This window comes from Protopterus annectens, chromosome 3.part1 (assembly GCF_019279795.1).
Source record: "Protopterus annectens isolate FY-2018-M chromosome 3.part1, PAN1.0, whole genome shotgun sequence".
NCBI lineage: Eukaryota > Metazoa > Chordata > Ceratodontiformes > Protopteridae > Protopterus > Protopterus annectens.
The window spans coordinates 1,880,957,070-1,880,982,208 of NC_056732.1; the positions used below are offsets into that span (position 1 = coordinate 1,880,957,070).

Here is a 25,139-nt window from a genome sequence, read left to right on the forward strand (position 1 = left end):
TGACCACCACCCCACATTTCTACTCCGCAGTAAATACACTCTTCTAAAACCCCATCATATCAGCAAATCAGAAACAAAAAATTTTAAATCCCCAAAGTTCATATACACACTCAAAAGCTACAGATGGGCACCTCTCAAATACCTCCACTTAGACAAAGCAGTGGAGTTATTTAACTCCACATTCCTTAGCATCCTAAATAAGCTTGCCCCACCTAGACCAATTAGGATAAAATCCAACTACACCCCATGGCTAACCAAATAAACAAGAGCTCTACTAAAAGCAAGAGACAAAGCCTGAGACAATTGGCACCATAACAAATCTGCAGAAATACCTAGAACTAAGAAAGTCTTCCAATAAAACGTATAAGACAAGGCAAAAAAAGGAATATTATGCTAAAATACAATTAGAACACCAAGGAACCCCACAAAAGTTCTGGTCAGCAATCAAGAAAATCCTTCAACCTGGTCAACACACTACCCCCTCCCCAAACACTGACAACACCATAGATGATATACCCACACAGTTTAACAAAATTTTCACCAATCCTATAATCAAACTAACAAACACTAGCCACTCCCCTGACTCCTCTCTCTCCAACACAAAATGACAATTACCTCTCTCTACAACCTATTTCTACTGCCACCATAAAAAATACCTTAAAAAACTCAAACCAACAACCCTAGCTGTAGACAGCCTACCTGCAGACTATGTCAAAATCACTGCAGAAGCCATTGCGTACCCTGTCTCCATCCTTATAAATTGCTCCATCACTGAACAACAAGTCACAACTATCTGGAACATATCTTACATCATTCCACTACATAAAGGCAGCAGCTCTGTAGGGCTTTCCAAATACCATCCAGTTGCTGTTCTGTCTCTACTATCAAAGATTCTAGAAAAATGCATCCATACTCAATTCCTCTACTATCTCCTCACTAACAATCTGCTATCCAATGCTTAACATGGATTCTGCCCCACCATAGTACAACCACTGCCCTTCTAAGCATCAATAACTCTGACAACCTTCTCAGAAATTAAGGTAACCTGGTCTCATCTATCTTTCTGGACCTCTCAAAAGCATTTGACATGGTCTCACACTCTAGACTGTTGAACACACTATCAGAATTTAAAACTAGCCACTCCACACTCACCTGGTTCCAGAGCTATCTCACTGGGAGTCAGCAAGAAATCAAATGGGGTACCTCCCTCTCCCCACTTCTGTCAGTCACCTTAGGGGTCCCACAAGGACCCATTCTTGGCCATCTTCTCTTCACATTATTCAGTGATAGCCTACATACTGCCACTAATGAAGCCATGTTAATACAATACGTCGATGACTCTACCTTAATTTGTGGAGCCCCAAAATTCTACCATCTTCAGAAAATAACACAGCAAGCCTTCTCTAAAGTAGAAACCTGGCTAACCAATGGCCAGTTAATACTCAATCCCAGCAAAACAAAACTCATCCTGTTTCTCCATAAAAGATGCTAGAAGTCTAAACCTCAAAATGCACTCTCTCGAGGCACTCCTAAAAATGGAGCACATCGATATCTGTGCAATAACTGAGACCTGGTTCAAGGCTCCAGAGAGCACCCCTGCAATACCAGGCTACAACTCTTACCACACTTTTCAGCCACCAAACTAGGACTGAAACACTAAAGGTGGAGGAGTGTCAATATTCACCAAGGATATTCACACCACCAGATTTGTTGCCCAACACAATGCTCCTGAAATTCTCCAGGTGCAACTAACACTAGGTAAGACTGCAATCTAAATTGTAGCTTGCTACAGATCCCCCACCATACCCCAAGATTCTCACTACACCTTTCTAAACATACTGGAAAATATTAAGATAGAACCAAACACCCTAATACTGGGTGATTTTTAACTACCCTGCCATTAACTGGGAAAACTACTCATGTTCCAACACCTTTGCCCAATGGTTCTTGGAATTCATAAATTCCAACGCCCTGGATCAACTAATCCATAGTCCCACCAGGGGCTCCAATATCCTAGACCTGGTCATTACAAACATGGGAAATCAATGCTCTACACCTATGGTCACCCCCTCGTTAGTCAGGTCTGACCATAAGCTAATCACCCTTAACATCCACATCCCACCCCCACCCACCAGTAAGGAAACCTCCATAAAAAACTTATCCAAAGCCAACTTCATGCTACTCAAGTCAGAAGTGACAAACTTCATGACACCCATGCAGACGGGAACTAAAAGTTCGACTGCTGAGACCTACACTATGGCACTGTATGAGCACATCCACTTGTGCATGAATCGTGCCATCCCCAAGACGTTCTCCTCCAAAAAAAAGAAGCCAATCTGGTGGTCCTCTGCCATAAACATACTTTACAACAAAAGGAAGAAACTGTTGCAGAAAAAAGGAAAATCCCAGGATGCAAAAAACTCCCTTATCAGCCTCAGTAAGAAACTGAGATCCCTCATAAAATCCTTCAAAGCTAGTTACGAAAATAAAATTCCCAAAGATTCCAAAGACAACCACAAGGCATTCTATAACTATGTCAAGAATCTAAATGGCAATGCTCAGATCTGCTCTAAGCTAAAACAGAATGGCATTAAATATACTGATCCCAAGGATATTGCCAATATCCTGGCAGATTGATTCAGTGCCAACGTCACCCCCCTCTCACCCCCTAAATGGCCCATCTGAATACCGGAAGATTGCCAAATTCCAGTAATAATGGCCACACAGGTAAAAGACACACTCTCCAAAGCTAAGAATGCAGCATCCATGGGACCAGATGACATCCCAAGCTGTGTACTACATGAACTACAATATGAACTGGCACCTCACTTAAGTTTCATGTTTAATCATAGCCTCACCTCAGGTTTCATGCCCACTGAGTGGCGCAGAGCTACAGTTATCCCACTCCACAAGGGGGGATCCACCTTGGATCCCAGAAACTACCATCCCATCAGTCTGATGAGCCTTATATGCAAGGCCATGGTGCGTATTATCATGGAACTTATAAACAAAGACATTGGCAACCTTCAAACACTGGACCCCACCCAGTTTGGGTTCGTGAAGGGCCGATCTTGTCTCCTGAACCTGATTGACTTCTTCGAATCAGTTTCCAGAGCCATGGACAAGGGTAAGGTGGTCCACACAGCCTATCTAGACCTTGCCAAGTTCTTTGACACCATCCCCCATTCTGAAATCATAGATAAACTTATTAAGCTGGGCATTAATACCTACATCACCCAATAGGTTGCTAACTGGCTTACTGATAGAACCTGCACTGTAAAAGTAGCCGACTCCAAATCCATCTCCAGACAAGTGACAAGTGGAGTACCTCAGAGTTCAGTTCTGGGACCGCTCTTGTTTGGCATCTACTTCTCTGAAGTACAGGCTAGCACTAAGGGACTCTGGCTAACAAAGTTCGCAAATGACTGCAAACTGGGGAGCCATTATTGAATCCCCAAATGATGTGGATACTCTAGAAAAGGGCCTTGCAGAAACAGATGCTTGGTGCCAGAGCCATGGGCTCAAGCTCAATGCCAAGAAATGTATAGTTATCCCCTTTGGGAAAAAACATGTACCTGTGAATTACCATATAGGTGGCAGTACACTAAACACCGAAAGTGTGATAAGAGACTTAGGGACACAGGTGGACATTGGTCTCACCTTCGATAACCACATCACCACAACAGTCAGGAAATTCTTCTATGTGGCACACCTCATCATTAAGGGCTTTTCATCCAGAAAAAAGGAGGTCATTGTCCCATTGTACACATCCCTCATTAGACCCATTATAGAATACAATGCCCTGTTTCATATGTACCTCTCAAGACATCTGCAACAACTGGAAAGGCTGCAGAAATACCTCACTAAAAGAATCACAGGCCTAAAGCAGATGCCCTACGCTGACCACCTTAAACAACTCCAGCTATACTCTGTCGCATATTGTGTACTCAGATGCAATCTCTGCTTAACATACAAGGCCATGTCAAACCCAAAGCTGTTGGACATGCTACACTTAAAGAAATCCCAATCCCTCAGAGCCACACGCTCCAGGGATCTAAACCTTGTCATCACAATAAACAAAACATGCTGGAAGGATAGGTTCCTGACACAGAGACTCCCCAGACTCTGGAATAGATTGCCCATACATGTCAAGCAGAGTGCCTCTTTGGACCTCTTCAAAAGGAACCTTGACGATTGGATGGGAGAAAGGAAATTCACCCCAGGATCACGTCAGTCACCCTGCTAGACAGGGGTCCAGGGAAGTAAATAGTGTGGGAAGAAATATTCAGGGAATTGTTATGGCTAGGCTTGTATAGGCCCTAGGGCTGATAGCCTAGTACCAACCTATGAACCTATGAACTTATGAACCCAGAGCCATCTTCGCTATTCAGATCACCTCAGCAAACAATGCCATCATTACCCATTTCTCCCACACCAAACACCTTGGAGTAGTAATAGACCAAAACATGAACTTTAATCTCTACATAAATCAAACAATCAAAAAAGTCCACAAAAATGGATAGCCTATACAGGAACAAACTTTTCCTCACAGTCAAATCCAGAATCTCCATTGCTAGAACCCACCTTCTCTCCACTCTCCTATATGTGTTTCCCATCCTTACTAGCCTCAAGAAAACTTACATAAGCAAACCAAATAGCTGCTATAATAAAATAGCAAAGTTTGCTATAGATGCCAGCAAAAGATCCCATCACTGTCAAAGAACTCTCATGGCTAGAATTCCCCAGCCTACTAATTTTTAACCAGCTGTCCATGGCCCACCAACTACTCAACTAACATGAAATACAACCTCTCTCAAAGGCCTATTTACTCAATATTTCAATAACTGGACCTGCACTCCAGTAACAAAAACCTAATAAACATCACTAAAAGTTAACAATAATGCTGGTGACTCGCTATACTCAAACAGTATCACCAAAATCTGGAACTCCCTACCCATCGATATTAAAACCACCTCCAGCACCACCTAGTTTAAGAAAGTACTAAAAGATCACCTGACATCTACGTGGCTCTGCTCATGTACTTAACCTGGATAACATTCCCTCACGCAGATATAACCTCTAACTGCACTTCTAGCCACTCTATAACTCCTGTAACCTCCTTCTCCCTTTATACCCCCTTGTTTTCCTCGCAGTTGTAAACTGTATTCTGTCAGATGACATACTAAATGTACTGTAGAGGCTTAAGAAAATCTAAGACATGGTGAACTGCATTTGTACTTTGGGTTAATCTCATCTCTCATGTATATATTTTACTTGATTAATCTCCTTTGTATATAAATTGCTTTACTGATCTCTGCTAGACTGTAAGTAGATACATATAAGCTGTATAGTAAACTTTTTCCTTGTTGTACAAGACATGTATTAGTAAAAATATACTTTGCTGGAGCTTTCCTCCTTGGGCCTCCACTGAAAATGGACACTTTTGTCCAGTCAGACCATCCCGGTAAACAAATGTTAAACAAATAAATAAATAAGCAAATAAATAGACATTATGCAAGTATGGGACAAGAGCAGAAAATCTAATCTGGTATGTCTGGCTATAGATGACTTTTCCAATACGGTGGCAAGTATGGGAAATAAATGCATCACTATGGTTTCTGTAACTTGCACCTTTGGAGCCAGGTTTGTCTGTTTGGTTACCCTATATTATTCTGTGGTGATTTAAAATCACAGCTTGGCTTAACAATCAGCATTGTTGAAACATATCAGCTGAAATGCATATATGTAAACTGCTGACATCAATAAATGTTTTTACTGCAAAACTCAGTATGCATTATCTTTGTTAATCATTCCCTTATCTAGGAGGTAATATTCAGTGTAGATCATGGTACTCAATTATGGAAATGGCTGTTCTTAACTTTTATGTTGAGCACAGCTATGAGATGTTAAGAGATATATGCAAATTAACTTCCAGAAAATTGCATGCAAGACATATCACTTGTCATTAATACATGCACACATCACACAACCACTGCTTATAAATTACATCGTACATTTTAACGTTTCTCTCTGTGATTCCATTGTTATCTTTAACTTTCAAAGATGTGTGCCATCAGTTCTAGTGCTTGCATATGCCTTGCACTACTATGCAGGATCTTAAGAAATAAATAATTTAAATCAATAAACAGTTACATGCTAAACTTTGATTCTAGACAATCGAAGCCTTTGACTTCTGAATCAGCATGAGATATTTGTATTTGTGTCTACAGTAAGATGTTGCAGTGCAAAGGTAGTTCCTCTGTGTCAGAGAATAAATTAAGGTTCTACCTGTTAAGACTAGTGGTGGTGGAACTTAGTGATCACATTATAATTGTTATTAGAGATGGTCGGTGAACCTTGCTGCCCAATGATGTAACTCCAACATCACACAAGGATGGCATGACAACCATCCTCTGATTGGTATTTCAGTGCGTTTTCACTATTCCTGCATCTCTGCACCCCTACATCCTATCTCATCATGTAAGTAATATTACTTCATTATTTGGACTACATGCAGGAGATGGCATTGGTTTAGTAAACCATGGTCTACTGAAAACAGCATGCCAGCATGTTATTGCCCAAAAACTGACTTGATCAACAACTGTGATTCAGACAAAACAGTTGTATTCAACCACTAGTCATAGTCTCAAATGATTCTATTTATTTTCTTTTATTTTACAATTTAATAATCATACGAGTAACCTTATCTGCTGACCTTTTTCAGTCGTAACCTGTTTCAAGAAAACAGAAACTCAGCAGTATGTTGTTAAATGCATATGCATTGCATGTGATTGTTTAATATGACAAGTACAGAAGATGATAGTTTACTAATATAAAATATGCATTGTTAACAGAATATTAGCATGAAGTATTTCATAACATATGTACAAATAGATAAAAGATTGCAGGAGTTTATATACATGAGGTACATAATGAAAATAAAAGAGTAGGGCATTTTCACAAGGAGGAATAAGCATAACTGTAAGAATTGCTATTCACAGATGGAAGTGACATTGCCAGTGAGTAGGGGTACTAAGTTAGCGTTTAGTTTTATGTTAATTAGCAGCATCATGAAAGCAGTGTTACTATTAGCTCTCAGTAGATACATGTATACAGTTCCTGGATTCCATCATTTACATACTCGCCTCTTGCAGATGAAGTTTGGGGACTATATCATAACCCAAGTACAAGCACTTGTAAGTTTATAAGCAGCCTATTTTGAGCCAATGCACTCTGACATTATATGTTTAGTAGATGAAAATTAATCTGAGTGTGCTTTGCAATATTTTAGCAATTCAGCAAAATGAGTTGTTTGATGTTGTTATTAGCTGTTGAGGAAAATGTCAACAATTTCCGTGCAAATAAAAGCCATAAAACATTTTTATTGTAAAGAGTTTCTGAATCCAGATAGCATAAAGTTTTTATGTTACAAAATCAGAACCAGTGTAATTATTTTGTGTCTAGTACTGTAAATAGCTAAACAATATTCACAGACTTATGTAAAACAGCATGTATTTATAATTAATTACAAGATATAAGAAATAATATTTTAATGGTATTTATTTCTTTTTTAGTTATGGAGAAAATTTGCAAGGAACGTGTACAATTTGGCAGTAATTTTCATTCCGTGGGAAATGAGAATAAAGAAAATTGAAAGTAAGTATAACCTGATGGCGATATGATAGAATGATCGCGATATGATAGTTAGAATGATGTTGATATGATAGAATGATCGTGATATGATAGTTATAATGATGTCGATATGATAGAATGATGGCGATATGATAGAATGATCACGATATGATAGTTAGAACGATGGCGATATGATAGTTAGAATGATGGCGATATGATAGTTAGAATGATGGTGATATGATAGTTAGAATGATGGCGATATGATAGTTATAATGATGTCGATATGATAGTTAGAATGATGGCGATATGATAGAATGATCACGATATGATAGTTAGAACGATGGCGATATGATAGTTAGAATGATGGCGATATGATAGTTAGAATGATGTCGATATGATAGTTAGAATGATGGCGATATGATAGAATGATCGCGATATGATAGTTAGAACGATGGCGATATGATAGTTAGAATGATGGCGATATGATAGTTAGAATGATGGCGATATGATAGTTAGAATGATATGATTATATTAACAATTTATATTAATTATGATGTTATAAACACAATGCTTCACTTACATTTCTTATATATCGGAAACAGAAAAACATAGCTAATATGTGAGAGCATGTATGGGGAAATGTGAGGGAAAAGCAAGTTAATCGAAGTCATACGAGGTTAAGTTGGGGTTTGGAAGATTTTGACCATGATTTCTTCAATGCAGAGATGACAAGCATTTGTCATTGTTGGCTACTAATTTGCATTGCAAATGAACTTCAGTAACTGTGGTAAAAGACGCATACTAAAAAAAAATAAAGAAGTATTAGTAATGCAACAGAAACAGCTGCAATAATTCTGAGTGCATTCAAGATAATACATACAATATAATCATCATATAATAAGGTCTGTGAATGGCCAGTCTCTACTTCTCAGATGTTGTTCTTTATATTCTTCCCTCTGTTTCTTATTACATAAGTCACTACATGATGCTACACACTGGAGGAGGAATTGAGAGGTCTGTCAAAGTGCAAACAGCTTTAATGATGTAAGTGTAATCCAAAAAGGAGTTCCTTATCCAGATTGTGCAGCATGAAACTGTTGAGTGACAACTTCAAGGAGGGCGTAATTTCTTTGGTAACCATTTGAAATGTTGAGACCCAGTAGAGTGAGTTCCAAAACACAGAGACTGAATGGCCGAATGAAAGGGTTTGCATATAGTAAGTCCAAGATGCCATTTCTCTGAATATTCCCTTTTCTCTGAGATATGGCTATCTTGGATTTGGAAGATATAAGTTCAGGGTGTGGGCGGGGTACAGAGGATCTTGCCTTCCTGCCAAAAGAAGTTTTAATAAAAAGACCGAATTTCGAAATTTGCTCTTCTCCAGGTTTTTGGTCTTGTTGTTTCTTCGGCTGTTTGGCTTCCGCATTTCAAGTGCTGACATTTCTATAAGGAGCTGAATTCTTAACTAGTTGTAAATTTCAACAACCACACCTGAAGCAGTTGTCCCAGCACAGCAATTTAATTAATTAGTCTCCCATATCATGGTATATGCACCAACCTTGACTGATGATTGTACCCCTTAGTGCCATATCTTGTATTTTTTAGCCATGTTCAGAATCTGCCATAGGATGTCGAATTGATGCTGGTCTATATAGGTATGGTAATTTATAAGTATAGCTAGAGCAGCAGAGGTGTAAACCTTCTGGCTAAATCTGTAGAAAATCCATCTTTCTTTGCTGCTACAGGAGGAGCATCACTCTCTTTGTAGGTGTAAATGCCTTTTTAATTCAGCTAAATCAAACTTCACACGTTTACACTTTTCGGGAACCTACAAATTCACTGTAGAGTGATCGGTTCACTTGCTGACATATTCCACCTAAAACATGATGAACTGGTCCCAAATCTCATTTATGGAGTGAATGCACATGCTGAATTTCTGGATTATTTCAACTAGTGACAAGACTCTCCTTTTCCTGATTATCTATCATCCCTAACAGTGCAAAACTCTCCTCCTGTCATTTTGGTACCCCCCTTACAGCAGATTGACAAGATTCTAGTGGCAAATTCTGTGCAACAGGCAGAGGTGAGCTTTACCCAAAATTCATAAAGGTCTATGACACATTAATTGACTTCTCCATGTGCAATCTGTCAATAACCACTAGGCTACTTCTAGACTTCTGAAAAGCCTCTCTTATAATGTTCATTCCCATAACTTCTACAGGTTCTGGCACTCTGTCAACATGACCAGTATCAATGTTCCTCTCTGAGCATATTATTGGAGAAGGTTGTTACTACAATGCAAAAACAAAAGGCCAGCTGGTCCAAATTTATTAGATATAAGAATCCAATTAAATATCTGTCAACATACTCTGATGAGTACATTACTTAAATCACAACATTTTCACAAGCATAAAACAACTAGTGAGCAGAAAATTGAAGAGATATGTGGACATGGAGACCCTATAACACAAGTAGAACTACAGACCCTTTTAGATAAAGTGATATCATCCACAAAGCCAGCAGGGTTTTTAAGGCTAATTTCCTTAGACAATCTCAAACTACTTTTCAGTTAAAACAGAAAATATTCTGGAACATGGCTAACATGATAACATGAACAGTCTCATTACATAGTTCACTAGATAAAGTGGCCATTTCCATATCATCTGGAACTCTATACTCCAAAAAGCTTTATGGGTGAATTCTCATCATTCTTCCATGCCCCCACTGGGACATCTACCACCTCCCTCCTGCTTCAAAAGAGTCATCATCAAAGACATAGTTGCCCTTCACAACAAAATCCCAAATAACACCACCACCACTGGCACTGATGGATGACATACTTTATTCATCATCCTCTGCCAAAACGTTCTCATCCACCAACTTAACGACCTTTTATCATCTGCCTATTTAATGATTTCATGATTTCATTTTTGAAAACAGCCATAGCGAAAGCCATTGATTTCTAAACAGCAAAGCCATCCCAGGCTACAGATTTACTGCGTATTTCAATTATCAACCTCCTCAGCAAAATATTTAAAAGGTGGAGCTACTTCCAGGTCAGTAACTGCCCTTATTTATTTATTTATTTAACATTTGTTTACTGGGAAAGTCCAGCTGGGACAAAGCCCTTTTTCAGTGAAGGCCCACATAGAAATGCTCCATACACACGTCTTTGGAATGTAGGAGGAAACTGGAGCACCCAGAGGAAACCCACACGAATACAGGGGAGACATGCGGACTCTGCACAGAAGGCAATCCAGCAGAGAATCAAACCAGAGAACCTCTTGCTGGGAAGTGACAACACTATCTGCTGGACCACTGTGCCACCCTTTAGGCTTACATAATCCTTTTTCCTAAACAACATAGATTCTTGTCAGGTCATAGTAATATGACTGTTCCCAATACCTTAAACAGATGATACTCTCACCAGTGTGAATTAATTCTACCTCACTAACTAGAGTTTTCATTATAGATCTAACAAAACCCTCAACCACTCTGTACTAGTTCACTCTCTATTGTCACCCACAGTGCAGCAGAGAACTGGTTTAAATAATGTCTCTGCAATAGGCTGCTCTAAGTTCACCTTGAAAACCTCTCATTACCCTCACACCACTCATTAAAGGATGCTACAAGCTTCAGGCCTCAAACTTGTAAGTTTTTACTGTATATCAAGAACCATCCTGCAGAATTCCCTATCCTGCTACTTTTACACTATACAGATGATGTAATTTTATACTAGTATAATCCTTTCCACTTCATCTTTAAAAACCAACTAGATTCCAGCTTACAAAATCAAGATGACTGGCTCTAAACCCATAGACTGATTTTTAACACAAGGAAAACCAAAGACGTCTTTCAAGCCTAGCAGTTTGCAACTAGGCCATTACTCACACCAACCTGGATGTGAAAGAAATAGGAAAGGTTTAGAAATACCTCTGCATTTGGCTAGACTGACCCCACTTTCAACTTACAAAAATACATAGAAGCCACTAAGGCCAAAGTAAACAGCTTGCTCTTCTAATCCAGCAACGTTTCTCTTTCTTTCTTTCTTTCTTTCTTTCTTTCTTTCTTTCTTTCGTTCTCTCTCTTTCTCTCTTTCTTTCTATTTCTTTCTCTCTCTCTCTCTTTCTCTCTCTTTCTTTCTCTCTCTTTCTCTCTCTCTCTTTCTTTCTCGCTTTTTCTTTCTCTCTCTCTTTCTCTCTCTCATTTCTTTCTCTCTCTTGCTTTCTTTCTCTTGAATGAAGAACTGTCATTGGTAAAGGATTCCCATTGCACAAATTGGCGTACAAACTGTCTACAGTAGCTAAAGCTTCAACAAAGAATCTGAAGCCTCTAAAAACTGCTTGCATTTTGAAGATTCATTTCCCCTATCCCACAAAAGACTATGCCACTGCTGTGCACCTTCAAAGCTAAATAGCTTGCATTGGAGCTTAAACCACAGTATTTTTGGAAGAACCTTTCTTAGACTCACCAACCTGAACTCATTTCCCTTCCTGGAAAGAAGACTATACAATAGAATGATGCCATGCTGCCTAAGATCCTTTCTCATGCGCAGCAGTGCCCTCCCTGCAAGTTGCTCCTTCAGAACTTCATTCAGCAGAGCACACCTTCTACACACTTGCACCCATAATCTAGTCTATCATCCATCCTCATATAAAATAGCGAACCATTTTCTAAAATTGTACCCAAAACTAAAGTGCAGTGAACATAATGCACTTATGTAGAGCTTCAGAGAACTACCAGTAGATGGGGAACAGAAAAGAAGAAATACATAACCCTACTTTGAACAAGTCTGTGTCAATTAGTTGAAGGACCAAATTGTTGAAACCTATATGATTGAGACCATATGGTTGACAATTTGGTTGATCGAACCATTCTGACTGAAATCGCTGTACATTAGGTATCAGGGAATTTGCCCTTTTCCCCACAGTAGTACAATCTCAGAGTTGGTGCAGGTGATTAGCAGGGGATGTGGAGGGATGCAGGGGGCTTCCCTCACTGCAAAAATTCTATTTATATTGTTGGTGGGTGTTTTGTGGATTTATGTAAGTTTTTCAGTTAACTGCATTGTTGACTATACAGTCTCAATCATATAGGTTTCAGCAATGTGTTCTTTTGATAAACTGACATAGAACCCATTAGAACTATGAGATGAGCTGCTCTGCAGAGTAACTAAAAAAAAGAGCAAATAGTAAGACAGTTGTCAACTCCAAGACCTTTTCGAATGCTTGTAAGGAAGTTAGCACATCAGCAAATGTTTGGTGGTCACATAGGAATGGATAAGGCAAAAGTTAGAATTTTAGGTAGATTTTGGTGACCTACTATTACACAGTTTGCCAAGAAAGGCAAATCACAGCACTGACCCTAGGGTTTAAGAACCCTTTGATGTCTTTCCCATCATGGATGTCCCTTTTGAACACATGGCAATGGACATTGTTGGTCCAACAGTAAAATCAAGTTAGGGTCATCTGTACATTATAATAATTATTACTTAGTGATGTCCCTCAGTTAGAACCCCTGTGAAGAATCAGTGCAAAGACCATCACATGAGAAATAGAACTGTTTTTTTCTAGGGTAGGAGTTCCCTGAGAATGTTCTCACTGAGCAAGGACCATTCATGTCCAAAGTTTTGCATGATCTATGCCCAGTTTTTAAAGTGAAACACCTACGGTTATCTGCATGCCACCCTCATACAGTCAGGTTAATTAAGCTCTTTAAAAAACATTTAAATCTATGTTTTAAAGGGATCTGAAAGTTAAAGAAAAAAGCAGGGACTAACTCTCACATAACTTCGGTTTGCACCTGTAGAAGTACCCCAATGCCTCAAATGGATTGACATTATTTAAACTTCAACTCAGAGCATTTCTAGATAGCTATAGCAAAAGAAACACAGGACAAGGAAAAACACTTACTTCAAAAGTGTTGTCATGCCTCAGTCCTCATCATTGGCAACAGTGAGGGACGTACACAATAGAAGGATGACACGTACACACACAGTAAAGTGCAATTTCCCTTAAGAGCACAGAGATCACAGTCCATCTGGGGCTGGTTTCTCCCTCTTTCTCCAGATCCCCAATAAGACTCCACACTGGCACAGCTATAGGGTTAAGATCTCAGCCGGGTGGTCAAACCAAAACCTCCAGCACCCTCTCTTCCAACCAGTGCTTCATGGCCCTGCCCAAGTAGTTGACACACACATATACACACACACACACACACACACACACACACACACACACACACACACACACACACACACACACACACACACACACACACTTTGAGATTTGATTTGTACACAAACACACCTGGGAAAGGATGGCACAGGTTTACTGGCTATGCCCCTTCTGCCCAGACTATAAGGTAGTTATCACTGCCACCAACCAACTCTTTATCAACTGCTATGAGGTCATTAAAAAGGGTGTCCAATCCTACTGTGTAATGTTACTATTATCCACATGGTAGTGTTGACCAACACTTGCGAGTCTATTTAGGAGTGGTCTGTACAGTGTCACCAAATATATATGCAAGTATTTTAAGAGCTTAAATATGTCTCACAAATATCAGCCATAAAGATGTGTGTAAATATACTTAATAATAAATAATAAAAGAACAAGACAATACTCAGAAAACAACCACAGTTACTTCAGAGTTCAAAATCACAGGAAATATTTTAAAACAATATTGCAGGACAGTCTTAAATAAATACAGACAACATCTAAACAAATTTTTACTATATTCTTATCTATATCTAAGAGAGAAACTATGCCCTGAATCTTACTTACAGAGCAAAACAAGTGCAGAGGATGATGATGATGATGAGTGGATATTCTTCCAAGGTCCAAGACAAAATACAAAATGTGAAGTCTCTCTCTAAGAGAGTTCTTAAAATCAATATCAAACATTACTGCTGGGTTAGCTTGGATGACATCACTTTTGTCACCTGACCTCAGTTCCTAGGCTAACATAGAAACTAACAGAATTTAACATTTCTGTGTGAAAAATACATATCTTTCAGATGTTTGCTCAGAACTGGAAGTCATAAAACAAAAAAAGACTTTTACATTTTAGACCTAGTAATTACTTCTCTCCAAGACAATAGAAAAACGTCTAGCTCTAGACATTGTATCTGCTTCACTGAAACTGAGAGATAACAGAATCATAAAACAATTTCAGCTTATTTCCTTGAAGTTTTGTAAGTTAATTTTCCAGCAAGGTATGCTGTGGTTAAATTCTTGAAGCTCAGTACATAACATACAGTTTTGTATAAGTCATATCGATATTCACAAATGACATAGAATTATTTACAAAATTCCAGCTAGCTGGGCTGGCAGTGTCACAATCCCCCCCCCACAAAAAAAACTCAAGCTAGTTTTTCAAGTGTCCCTTGAGAAATGTTGCTTGAGAGAGATGGGCCTATCTGGGAATACCTTACCGCATTCCCTGTTTTGAGAGCCCATCTGCATTGGCATTGCTAACCCCACTGCAGTGCTGCACTGTCATATCATATGCCTGCAACCCTAGGCTCCACCTTAGTAACTTGTCATTTTGCTGACTGGCTCAATGTAGCCATGTTAGGGGATTGTGGTAACTACAGTGAATTTGTTTCCATACAGATAAGGATGAAGTTTCTGCAGTGCCCACACTATGGCTAGGCATTCCTTTTCAACAGCTGCATAGCATTCCTCCCTGGGTTGGAGCCTACGACTGAGATATCCCACTGGGTGCTCTTCTCCTTTTGAGGAGACATGGCTGAGTACAGCCCCAAACCCATGGTTTGAAACATACACCTGCACAGCAAATTATTTGCTGTAATCTGGACTGGCTAAAATAGATAGTCCTCCCAAAGCTCCTTTAAGCTTCTGGAATGCCTGCTCACATGCTGGGGTCCACACTACCTTATCCAGCCTGTTCTTCTTTGTCAGGACTGTGAGCAGAGCAGCTATGGTACTATAATTGGGGACAAGCTCTCTGTAGTACCCTGCTGTCTCTAAGAATGCCCTTACCTGCTTTTTGGTAACAGGGGCAGGCCATGCCTGAATGGCTTCTACTTTGGCAGGTTCTGGCCTCATCTTACCACTCCCCACTCTATGTCCCAGGAAGAAGACCACTGGCATAACCACCTAACATTTGCTGGGCTTAATAGTCAACCCTGCCCTCTGTAGTCTTTCCAGCACTTCCCTGACATACTGAAGGTGCTCTTGCCAGGAATGGCTGTAGATGGCAATATCATCTTGGTAAGCAAGGGCAAAATCTCCTCCTCCTGCTAGGACATGGTCTACCAGCTTCTGGAAAGTTACTGGGACATTTTTCATCCCAAAGGGCATCTTCATGAGCTTATACAAGCCAAAAGGATTCACAAAGGCTGACCTCTCTCTCTCTAGAGTTGGGAGTCAAGGGCACCTGCCAGTAACCCTTAGTAAGATCAATAGTGGCAAGATACTTAGCCCCACCCAGCTGCTCTAGGGCTTCATCTGTCCTAAGCATGGGGTAACCATCTGACTCTGTGTGACTATTTAATTTCATGTAGTCCACACAGAACCTGATGCTGACATCCTTCTTCAGTACCAGCATCACTGGGGAGCCCCAGGGACTGCTGCTGGACTCATGAATTAGTCCTAGTTCCAACATTTTCTGTATCTCCTCTCTCAGAGTGTGTTTGACTCTCCCAGGCAGCCTATAAGGGGCCTGCTTAATAGGCCTTTAGGGTCCTTTATCCACATGGAGCTGCGCCAGGTGGGTGCACCCTGGTTTCCCAATGAACCTGTCCCCAAACTCCTGTAACACTGCTCAGATTTCTCGAACCTGGGTAGGAGATAGCTGCTGGGATATTGCTACCCCCTCCACTGAGGTGTCAGTCCAAGCCTCACTGAGGAGATCAGTCACCAGATCCCCCCCCCCCAGACTCCTCCTGCCATCCACTGCAAATACTCAGCACAATGGCCTCCCTATCATGGTAGAGTTTCATCATGTTAACATAGGTTCATAGGTTCATAGGTTCATACTAGGCAATCTGCCTTAGGGCATTTATAAGCCTAGCCAGAGTGTGTTTGGCTTTCGCCACCCATTTTAAATTAATTTTGCTATGCCTTTTTTTTGAGGTTAGTATACTGTGCCTCTGTCTAACAGTGACACAGAAGTGATAGCCGGGGTAAACCTACAATCTCCCATCCACTCATCAAGATTCCTCTTGAAGAGAGTCAATGTGGGACTCTGCCTAACCTGGACTGGGATTTTATTCCAGAGTGAAGGGAGCCTCTGGGTTATGAATCTGTCCCTCCAGCATGTCCTATTTATTTCAGTGCTGAGGTTCAAGTCTCTCGAGCGTAGCTTGATGGGATTTGGATTTTCTGAGGTGCAGCATGTCCATTAATTCTGGGTTGGACATGGCTTTATATGTCAGGCATAGATCGCCTCTGAGCAGGTGGTATGCCACTGAGTAGAGCTGGAGTTTCTTTAACCGGGCAGCATATGGCATCTGTTTGAGCCCTTTGATCCTCTTGGTGAGGTACTTTTGGGGTCTTTCCAGTTGCTGCAGGTGTCTGGTAAGGTACATCCCAAAAGGGGCATTGTACTCAATTATGGGCCTGATGAGGGATGAGTAAAGTGGTACGACGACCTCCCCTGATCTAGATGTGAATCCCTTCATGATTAGGTGGGCTATATAAAATGTTTTTCTAACCACTTTGGCCACGTGGTTGTCATATGAGAGATTGCTATCAACTTGGGTCCCCAGGTCCCTAATGACTTCTTGTGTACTTAATGGATTACCACCTATGTGGTAATTTGTGGGCACTTTGTTTTTGCCAAAGGGGATGACTATACACTTTTTGGCGTTTAGCTTGAGGCCATGGCTCTGGCACCAGTTGTCTGTTTCTATGAGGCCCTTTTGGAGGATGCTTGTGTCGGCTGGAGAGTTGATTATGGCGCTCAGTTTGCGGTCATCTGTGAACTTGGTCAGCCACAGTCCTTCCGTGTTGGCCTGTACCGCCGAGAAATATATACCGAACAAGAGAGGTCCCAGGACTGAGCCTTGTGGGATGCCACTTGTGACTGGTTTGGAGTCTGACATGGCTCCAGCAATTCTAACCATGTGGGTTCTGTCCTTGAGCCAGTTTGCAACCCATCTAGTGACATAGGGGTTTATATTTAAGCTGGTGAGCTTATCTATAATGCCCGAGTGGGGTATTGTATCGAAGGCTTTTGCGAGGTCCAGGTAGGCTGTGTGGACCACCTTCCCCTCGTCAATGGCCTTGGTGACTGTTTCAAAGAAATCGACCAGGTTTAAGAGGCAGGATGTGCCCTTAACAAAGCCAAACTGGGTAGGATCCAGTGTCTGTAGGTCCCCAATATCTTTATTTATGAGGTCCATGATGATCCTTTCCATAGCTTTGCAGACCAAGCTAGTCAGGCTTATGGGGCGATAGTTTCCAGGATCCGTTGAGGCACCACCTTTGTGGAGAGGGACCACTGTTGCTGTACGCCACTCTTTGGGTACATATCCTGTAGTAAGGCTAAGATTGAACAGTAGTTTTATGTTTGGGTTTAGCTCTTCTTGCAGTTCATGTAGGACGCAGCCCGGGACACCATCTGGTCCCATTGATGCTGTGTTTTTTGCTTTGGAGAGGGCGGCTCTTACCTGAGCATCTGAGATGTCAGGGGGGCAGCACTCTGTTGGGATAGATATTTGCCCTTTTGGTGGGGAGAGGGGGGAGAAGTTTGCACTGAACCTGTCAGCTAGAATGTTGACAATGTCTGTGGGCTCAGTGTATTTTTTGTCATTTTGGACTAATTCTGAGCATATCTGGGAATTCCCACCCAGGTTCCTAACGTAACTAAAGAAAGCCTTGTGATTATCCTTAGTGTGCTGTGCAATTTTTCTCTCGAAGCTGGCCTTAGACGATTTTATGAGTGCCCGTAGTTTTTTGCTAATACTGACCAGAGATGCTTTCCCTTTTTGGGATTTTGCTCTATCATGTAGTAGCTTCCTCCTTCTATTGTATAGTTTGTTTATTGATGGGGTCCACCAGACAGGACGTCTGCCTTTGGAGGATTGGGTCTTGGTTTTATTTGGGCCGTATTTTCCACAGGCCCGGGGGCTTTGAAGGATTTCGCCTCGGTTTTGAGGCTTGTGAAATTTGCTTTAGATAAGTTTTTCACTGTGGTTTTCTGGGCAGGGGGTGGGGTCGGGATGTGAATATCCAGTGAGATTAGTTTATGGTCTGATCTTACCAGTGAGGGATACACTTCTGGTCTGGAGCATAGTGTCCCCATGTTGGTGATGATCAGGTCCAGTATGTTTTCCCCTCTTGTGGGAGTGGTAACAAGTTGTTCCATAGCATTTGAGTTTATAAATTCTAGGAACCTTTGGGCTAGGGTGTTGGAGCTAGAGTAATGCTCCCAGTCTATGTTTGGGTAGTTGAAGTCGCCCAATATAATGGTGCTTGGAGAAACCTTCATATTTTCCAGTATTCTCAGGAAGGCCAAGTGGGGTTCCTGTGTTTGGGAGGGTGGTCTGTAGCAGGCTATAAAGTGGAAGGCAGTTTTACCCACAGTTAGTTGCACATGGATAGTCTCTGATGCTTCGTGCTGTGCCACCAACCTGGAGGTGTGGGTATCTTTGACGAATATTGATACTCCCCCTCCTTTTGTGGTTCGGTCCATGTTTTGGGGCCGAAAAGCATGGTATGAGGTATAATCTGGTAGTGCTGGGGTGCTCTCGGGAGCCTTGAACCAGGTTTCTGTTATTGCACAGATATCGATGTTCTCCATGCTAAGGAGAGTTTCGAGTGCATGCATCTTGAGGTTTAGACTTCTGGCGTTGAGTAGCATTACTCTTAGTTTCTTATCCCTTGTAATACCTATGGAGGTGGGTTTGTCTTTTGAGCCTTGCCTAAAAAAGGCACTACGGGGGTAGCAAGAGCCTTTGCCAATATCCGAAAGCCCAGGGGTGACAGGTTCAAGCCGTCCCTATCGAAGCATCGTGGCTTGTCGAGCATGTCATCCCAGGCTGACAGGCATTGGACCCCCTTTGAATGACACCAACACTTAAGCCAATTGTTGAAATTGATCATCTTGTCTTCATATTGTGGCATCATCCTTGGTGAGGGTAAGATGCTACTCAAGGTCAGGGTCATACCAGCCTGGGCTACATGCTCAGAGAGCTCATTTATGTCTCTTTTCATGTAGTCCAGGGAGGTACGTCTCAGGTCATTCACACCAGCATGGACAATGACTGAGTCATATTTGTACTTGCCTTGGAGTGACCTGAGTGCTTGTGTTATGTGGCGGATCCTAGTGCCCGACAGGCAGCTCACCGTGACCTTTTCCTTATTCAACCTGGTGAACGGGATGTCAGTGTGCCTGACGATAGAGTCACCTATTACAAGTGTATCAGGTGTGTTGTTTAGCCTTAAGGGCTGTGACTGTTTGGCACACTGGCTTTGTGAGTTATGTGTTGCACGTGTTTTGTTTTGGGGTAGCGCTTGCTTGGGTGTCTGCTTTAGAGGTCTCTGCTGCTTAGGCAGATTTTTATTTAGAGCATCCGAGTATGTTTTTGTGTGTTTATGTGTTTGGTTTGTTGTCGTGGTAGGTCTATGTGAGACTGGAATTGTAGTGAGTGTGGTTTCCTTCTCCTCCTGACTGGTTATGCCAGTACTGAGTTGAGAGAGCTTAGCCTCCAGTTTGGCTATATGGTTGCATCTCTCACATGTGTTGGAATTTGTTGGGAGGAGCAGAGGGTTGTCTGTGTACATGAGGCAGTTGTAACATTGCCTCAAGATTCCCAGATTCACCTGCTGGACCGGAGAGGAGATTGACAACTGACCTTTGGACATGCTAGAATAGTATTGGGAATTCCTTTATAATTGAAAAAAAGGGCCAATGGGGAACAAGGTTCTCAAGGGGAGTTTGTGAGGGTGTAGTGCTTTTAATTTTTTAGAGCTGACTTATATAATTGCTTTAGTGAGCAAGTGCCAGGTCACTTAAATGCAATGTGTTACAGGTAACTTAAATGCAAAAACGACAAACAGTAACTTTCTTTCAAGTGAAACAAGGAAATAAGTACAGTAAGCAATGCAGATATCACTAGGGATCCACAGAAGTGCTAAAAGGCTGCGTTTTAGGTGGAATTAGCGTTTCAGGGAAATAAACAAACAACAAGCATACAAATAAAGCTAGATTCAGCAGGCCTGGATCTAGTCTATGCTACAGCAAACAAGGTGTACCAATTTCAGTAAGAAACAGTTAGAATATGCAGGCACTATAAGCCTTTAACCAGAAATTCCCTGCTCAGAAGGGCAGAGTCCAGCCTCTCCTCCCACAAGAGTGCAGACCGCAATCCTTCTTAACGTAAAATAACTGGCCTGAAGCCCAAGTGCTTAAACCAGAACTAATACACTTTTAGAATAACAGACACTGAGCTCTCAATCAGCAGTTCCTAACTTAGAAGGATGTAAGCTACCTGTCCTGCCACCACAGTGCAGGCCACAAACCTTCCTAATGTAAAACAACTGGTCTGAAGCCCAAGTGCTTAATCCAAAAGACTTAGAAATGATAGCTACACTTTAATCAAGTTACTACCAGCAGTAATAAATACAAATGAATACTTTAAAGAATGCCTGGATTAGTGCTCAAGTTATACAAACAAAGCTAGATTCAGCAGGTCTGGATCTAGTCTATGCTACAGCAAACAAGGTGTACCAATTTCAGTAAGAAGCAGTTCAAATATGCAGGCACTATAAGCTTTAACCAGAAATTCCCAGCTCAGAAGGACAGAGTCCAGCCTCTCCTCCCACAAGAGTGCAGAACACGTACCCTCTTAATGTAAAATAACTGGCCTCAAGCCCAAGTGCTTAAACCAGAATTAATACACTTTTAGAATAGCAGACACTGAGCCCTCAATCAGCAGTTCCCAACTTAGAAGGATGTAAGCTACCTGTTCTGCCACTACAGTGCAGACCACAAACCTTCCTAATGTAAAATTGGTCTGAAGCCCAGGTGCTTAAACTAAAAGGCTTACAATGAGTTACACCAAGCAGTGATAAATACAATTGAGTACTTTTAAGATGACGCAAAAGCAAAATAAAGTAAGAAAAAACACAAATACAGTAAAAGCAGATACATATTTTTTTTTTTTTTTGTAGAAAGAGAGAAAGGAAAGAGAGAAAAGAGTAGCTGAAACTAAGCTGATTGGCCTTCTCAAATGTCCTCCCTGTACTGGGTAGAATGAGGTAATGACACTAGACTGGGAGGAGGGTCCCAGATCAAATTTACACTAGGGGTGGGCAACTGCAAAGCCACCAACTATAAAAACACTATACCAACAGGGAGGGAGGGTGGGAAACAAACTGCAGAAATGTTACTCCCAGCTGAAAAGCAGCAGTGAGCCCTTAAATGAAAGTTTTAAACAGCTAAAGGAGCCACTAGAAAAAAAGAGTTTAACTGCAACAAGTTATCATAAACAAACAACCCAACAGATGCTTAATAAGAGTGGACAATTTCCAGTTAATACCTCACACACAGTTAAACTAGCTAGAAAAAATACACAGTACACAAAGTGCTATAAACAACAAAGAAATAAAGAACAAAATAAACAAAAAACAGGATACTTAATGTTATATATTGTAGCTCCGAGTTTGCTGAGTGTCCTTCCAAACATGGTACAGTTTGTGCTCCTGCCTCCTGCCTAGCAATTCTACCATGTAGTTAACATCACTGACCTTCCCTACCACCTTGTAGGGTCCCTCCCAAGCTCCCTGCAGCTTGTTGCATCTAACAGGACTGAGAATCATTACCTGCTATCCTACAGCATACTCCCTAACTCAATCATTCCTGCCATACCAGACCTTTTTCTGCTGTTGGGCTTCTGCCAGGTTCTCCTGGGCCAAGCTCATGAGTTCCCTGAGTCTTGTTATGAGGTTTAGGGCATATGCCACAACAGACTCCTTGTAGGATTCACACTCACCCTCCCACTCATCTCAAATCAAATCTAGAGGTCCCCCACCCTATGCCCATACAACAACTCAAAGGGTGAAAAACCTGTGGATTCCTGGGGATTCTCTCTGCAAGTAAGCAACGGATGGGGCAAATATTTATCCCACACCCTCTTGAACTGGTCTGCAAATGCCCAAAGCATTATCTTGAGTGTAGAGTTTAATCTCTCAACAAGACTGTTAGTCTGGGGATGGTAAGGGGTGGTCTTTAGCTGCTTCATCACCACTGGCAACAGCTAGGAGATGTGCACATTGGGAGGATGACAAGTACACACGTAGTAAAGTGCAATTTCCCTTAAGAGCACACAGGGATCACAGTCAGTCTGGGGATGGTTTCTCCCTCTTTCTCCAGATTCCCAAAAAGACTCCCCACTGGCACAGCTCTAGGGTTAAGATCTCAGCCCGGTGGTCAAGGCAAAAACTCCAATACCCTCTCTGTCGAACCAGTGCTTTGTCTCCCTGCCCAAGTAGCTGACATGCTCACACACACTTTGAGGTTTGATTTATATACAAACACACACAAACACACCTGGGAAAGGCTGGCACAGGTTTACTAGCTATGCCCCCTTCTGCTCAGACTATAAGGTAGTTATCACTGTCACCAACCAACTCTTTATCAGCTACTATAAGGCCCTTACAAAGGGTGTCCAATCCTACTGTGTAATGTTACTATTATCCAAATGTAGTAGTGTTGACCAAGACTTGCAAGACTATTTAGGAGTGGCCCATACAGTGTCACCAAATGCATATGCAAGTCTGTTTGACATTTAATATCCTTTTAATGTATGTGTCACTGCCCTGAATTTGCAAACTTTGTTTATATGTAATTATGAAATTATGTAATTGCTTGTTCTATCTATGTCTTGAGCCTTTCTCCCTGGGCTTCCACTAAAAAAGGACATGTATCCAGTCAGACTATACCAGTCAACAAATGCAAAATAAAATAAAATAAAATAAAATAAATAAATAAGTACTCTAAGAGCTTAAATACAACACAGTGGCATAGTAGTTAGTGCTGTTGCCTTACAACAAGAGGTTTTCTAGTTCAAATCTCAGCTGGGCTGCCTTCTGTGCGGAGTCTGCATGTCCTTCCTGTGTTCGTGTAGGTTTCCTCCAGGTGCTCTGGTTTCCTCCCACATTGCAAAGACATGCATGTCTGGATAATTTTTCCCTGAGCCTCTGCTGAAAATTGTCTCGTTCCAATTTGGACTTTCTCGGTAAACAAATGTTAAATAAATAAAAATATATCTCACAAATATGGGCCAGAAAGATAGGTTTAAATATATTTATTAATAAATAATAAAATAACAAGACAATACTCAGAAAACAAGCACAGTTACTTCAGAGTTCAAAATCACAGGAAATATTTTAAAACAACATTGGAGGACAGTCTCAAATAAATACAGACAACATCTAAACTAATCTTTACTAGATTCCTATCTATATCTGAGAGAGAAACTTTGCCCTGAATCTTACTTAAAGAGCAAAACAAGTGCAGATGATGATGATGATGATGAGTGGATGTTCTTGCAAGTCCAAGACAAAATACAAAATGTGAAGTCTTTCTCTGAGAGAGTTATTAAAATCAGTATCAAACATTACTGCTGGGTTAGCTTGGATGACAACACCTTTGTCACCTGACTTCAGTTCCCAGGCTAACACAGAAACTAACAGACTTTAACATTTCTGCGTGAAAAAATACATGCCTCTCAGATGTTTGCTCAGAACTGGAAGATGTAAAACAATAAAATACATTTACATTTTAGACCCAGTAATTATGTCTCGCCAAGACAATAAAAAAACCTCTGCTCTAGACATTGTGTCTGCTTCACTGAAACTGAGAGATGCTGTGGTTACATTTTTGAAACTCAGTACATATCATACAGTTCTGTATAAATCATATAAATATTCACAAATGACATAGAATTATTTACAAAATTCCAGATAGCTGGGCTGGCAGTGTCACAAGTGTGATACTACATTTTCACACTTGTATGACAGGTTAGCAACTATAATGTCTATAGTAAAATAACATATGGAGAGAGCCTAGGAAATACTTGTCTCATTTCCGGCCTTTAAGTGCTAAGGGACTCACAATACCTGTTATCTGCATGTCTGTCTGTATGTATGTATGTCTGTATATATGTATGCATGTCTGTATGCATGTCTGTATGTCTTTTGTCTGTATGCATGTATGTCAGCATGTATGTATGTCTGTATGTATGTATGTATGTCTGTTTGTATGACACTAGTATTACCTGTTTTCATGACACACATGCTGAGACATGGAAGATGGACCCAAAGGGTATTATTACTTCACTACATGCATATGAACATATGTTATGGAAATGTTATAAGGATTATAAATATGCGTGTATATCAGTTCAGAAGTTATTTAAATAGCTTTTATTATGTTAGATTAAGATCTCTTCTTTGATGATATGAGGATTTGATCAGAACTCACACTCATAGCGCTTGACTAGTGTGAACAGTTCCTGGTGCACACCAACTTCT

At 40.9% G+C, this 25,139-nt stretch overlaps 1 protein-coding gene across 1 annotated transcript in view; it reads left to right on the top strand.

Moving 5' to 3' along the window:
- The window catches only part of TMC3 (transmembrane channel like 3), a 1,325,854-nt gene that overhangs the window by 207,043 nt on the left and 1,093,672 nt on the right, over positions 1–25,139 (top strand). The window contains exon 4 of the mRNA XM_044067925.1: positions 7,575–7,656. Within this exon, the coding sequence (XP_043923860.1) occupies positions 7,575–7,656 (82 nt within the window). The remainder of the gene's footprint in view (positions 1–7,574; positions 7,657–25,139) is intronic.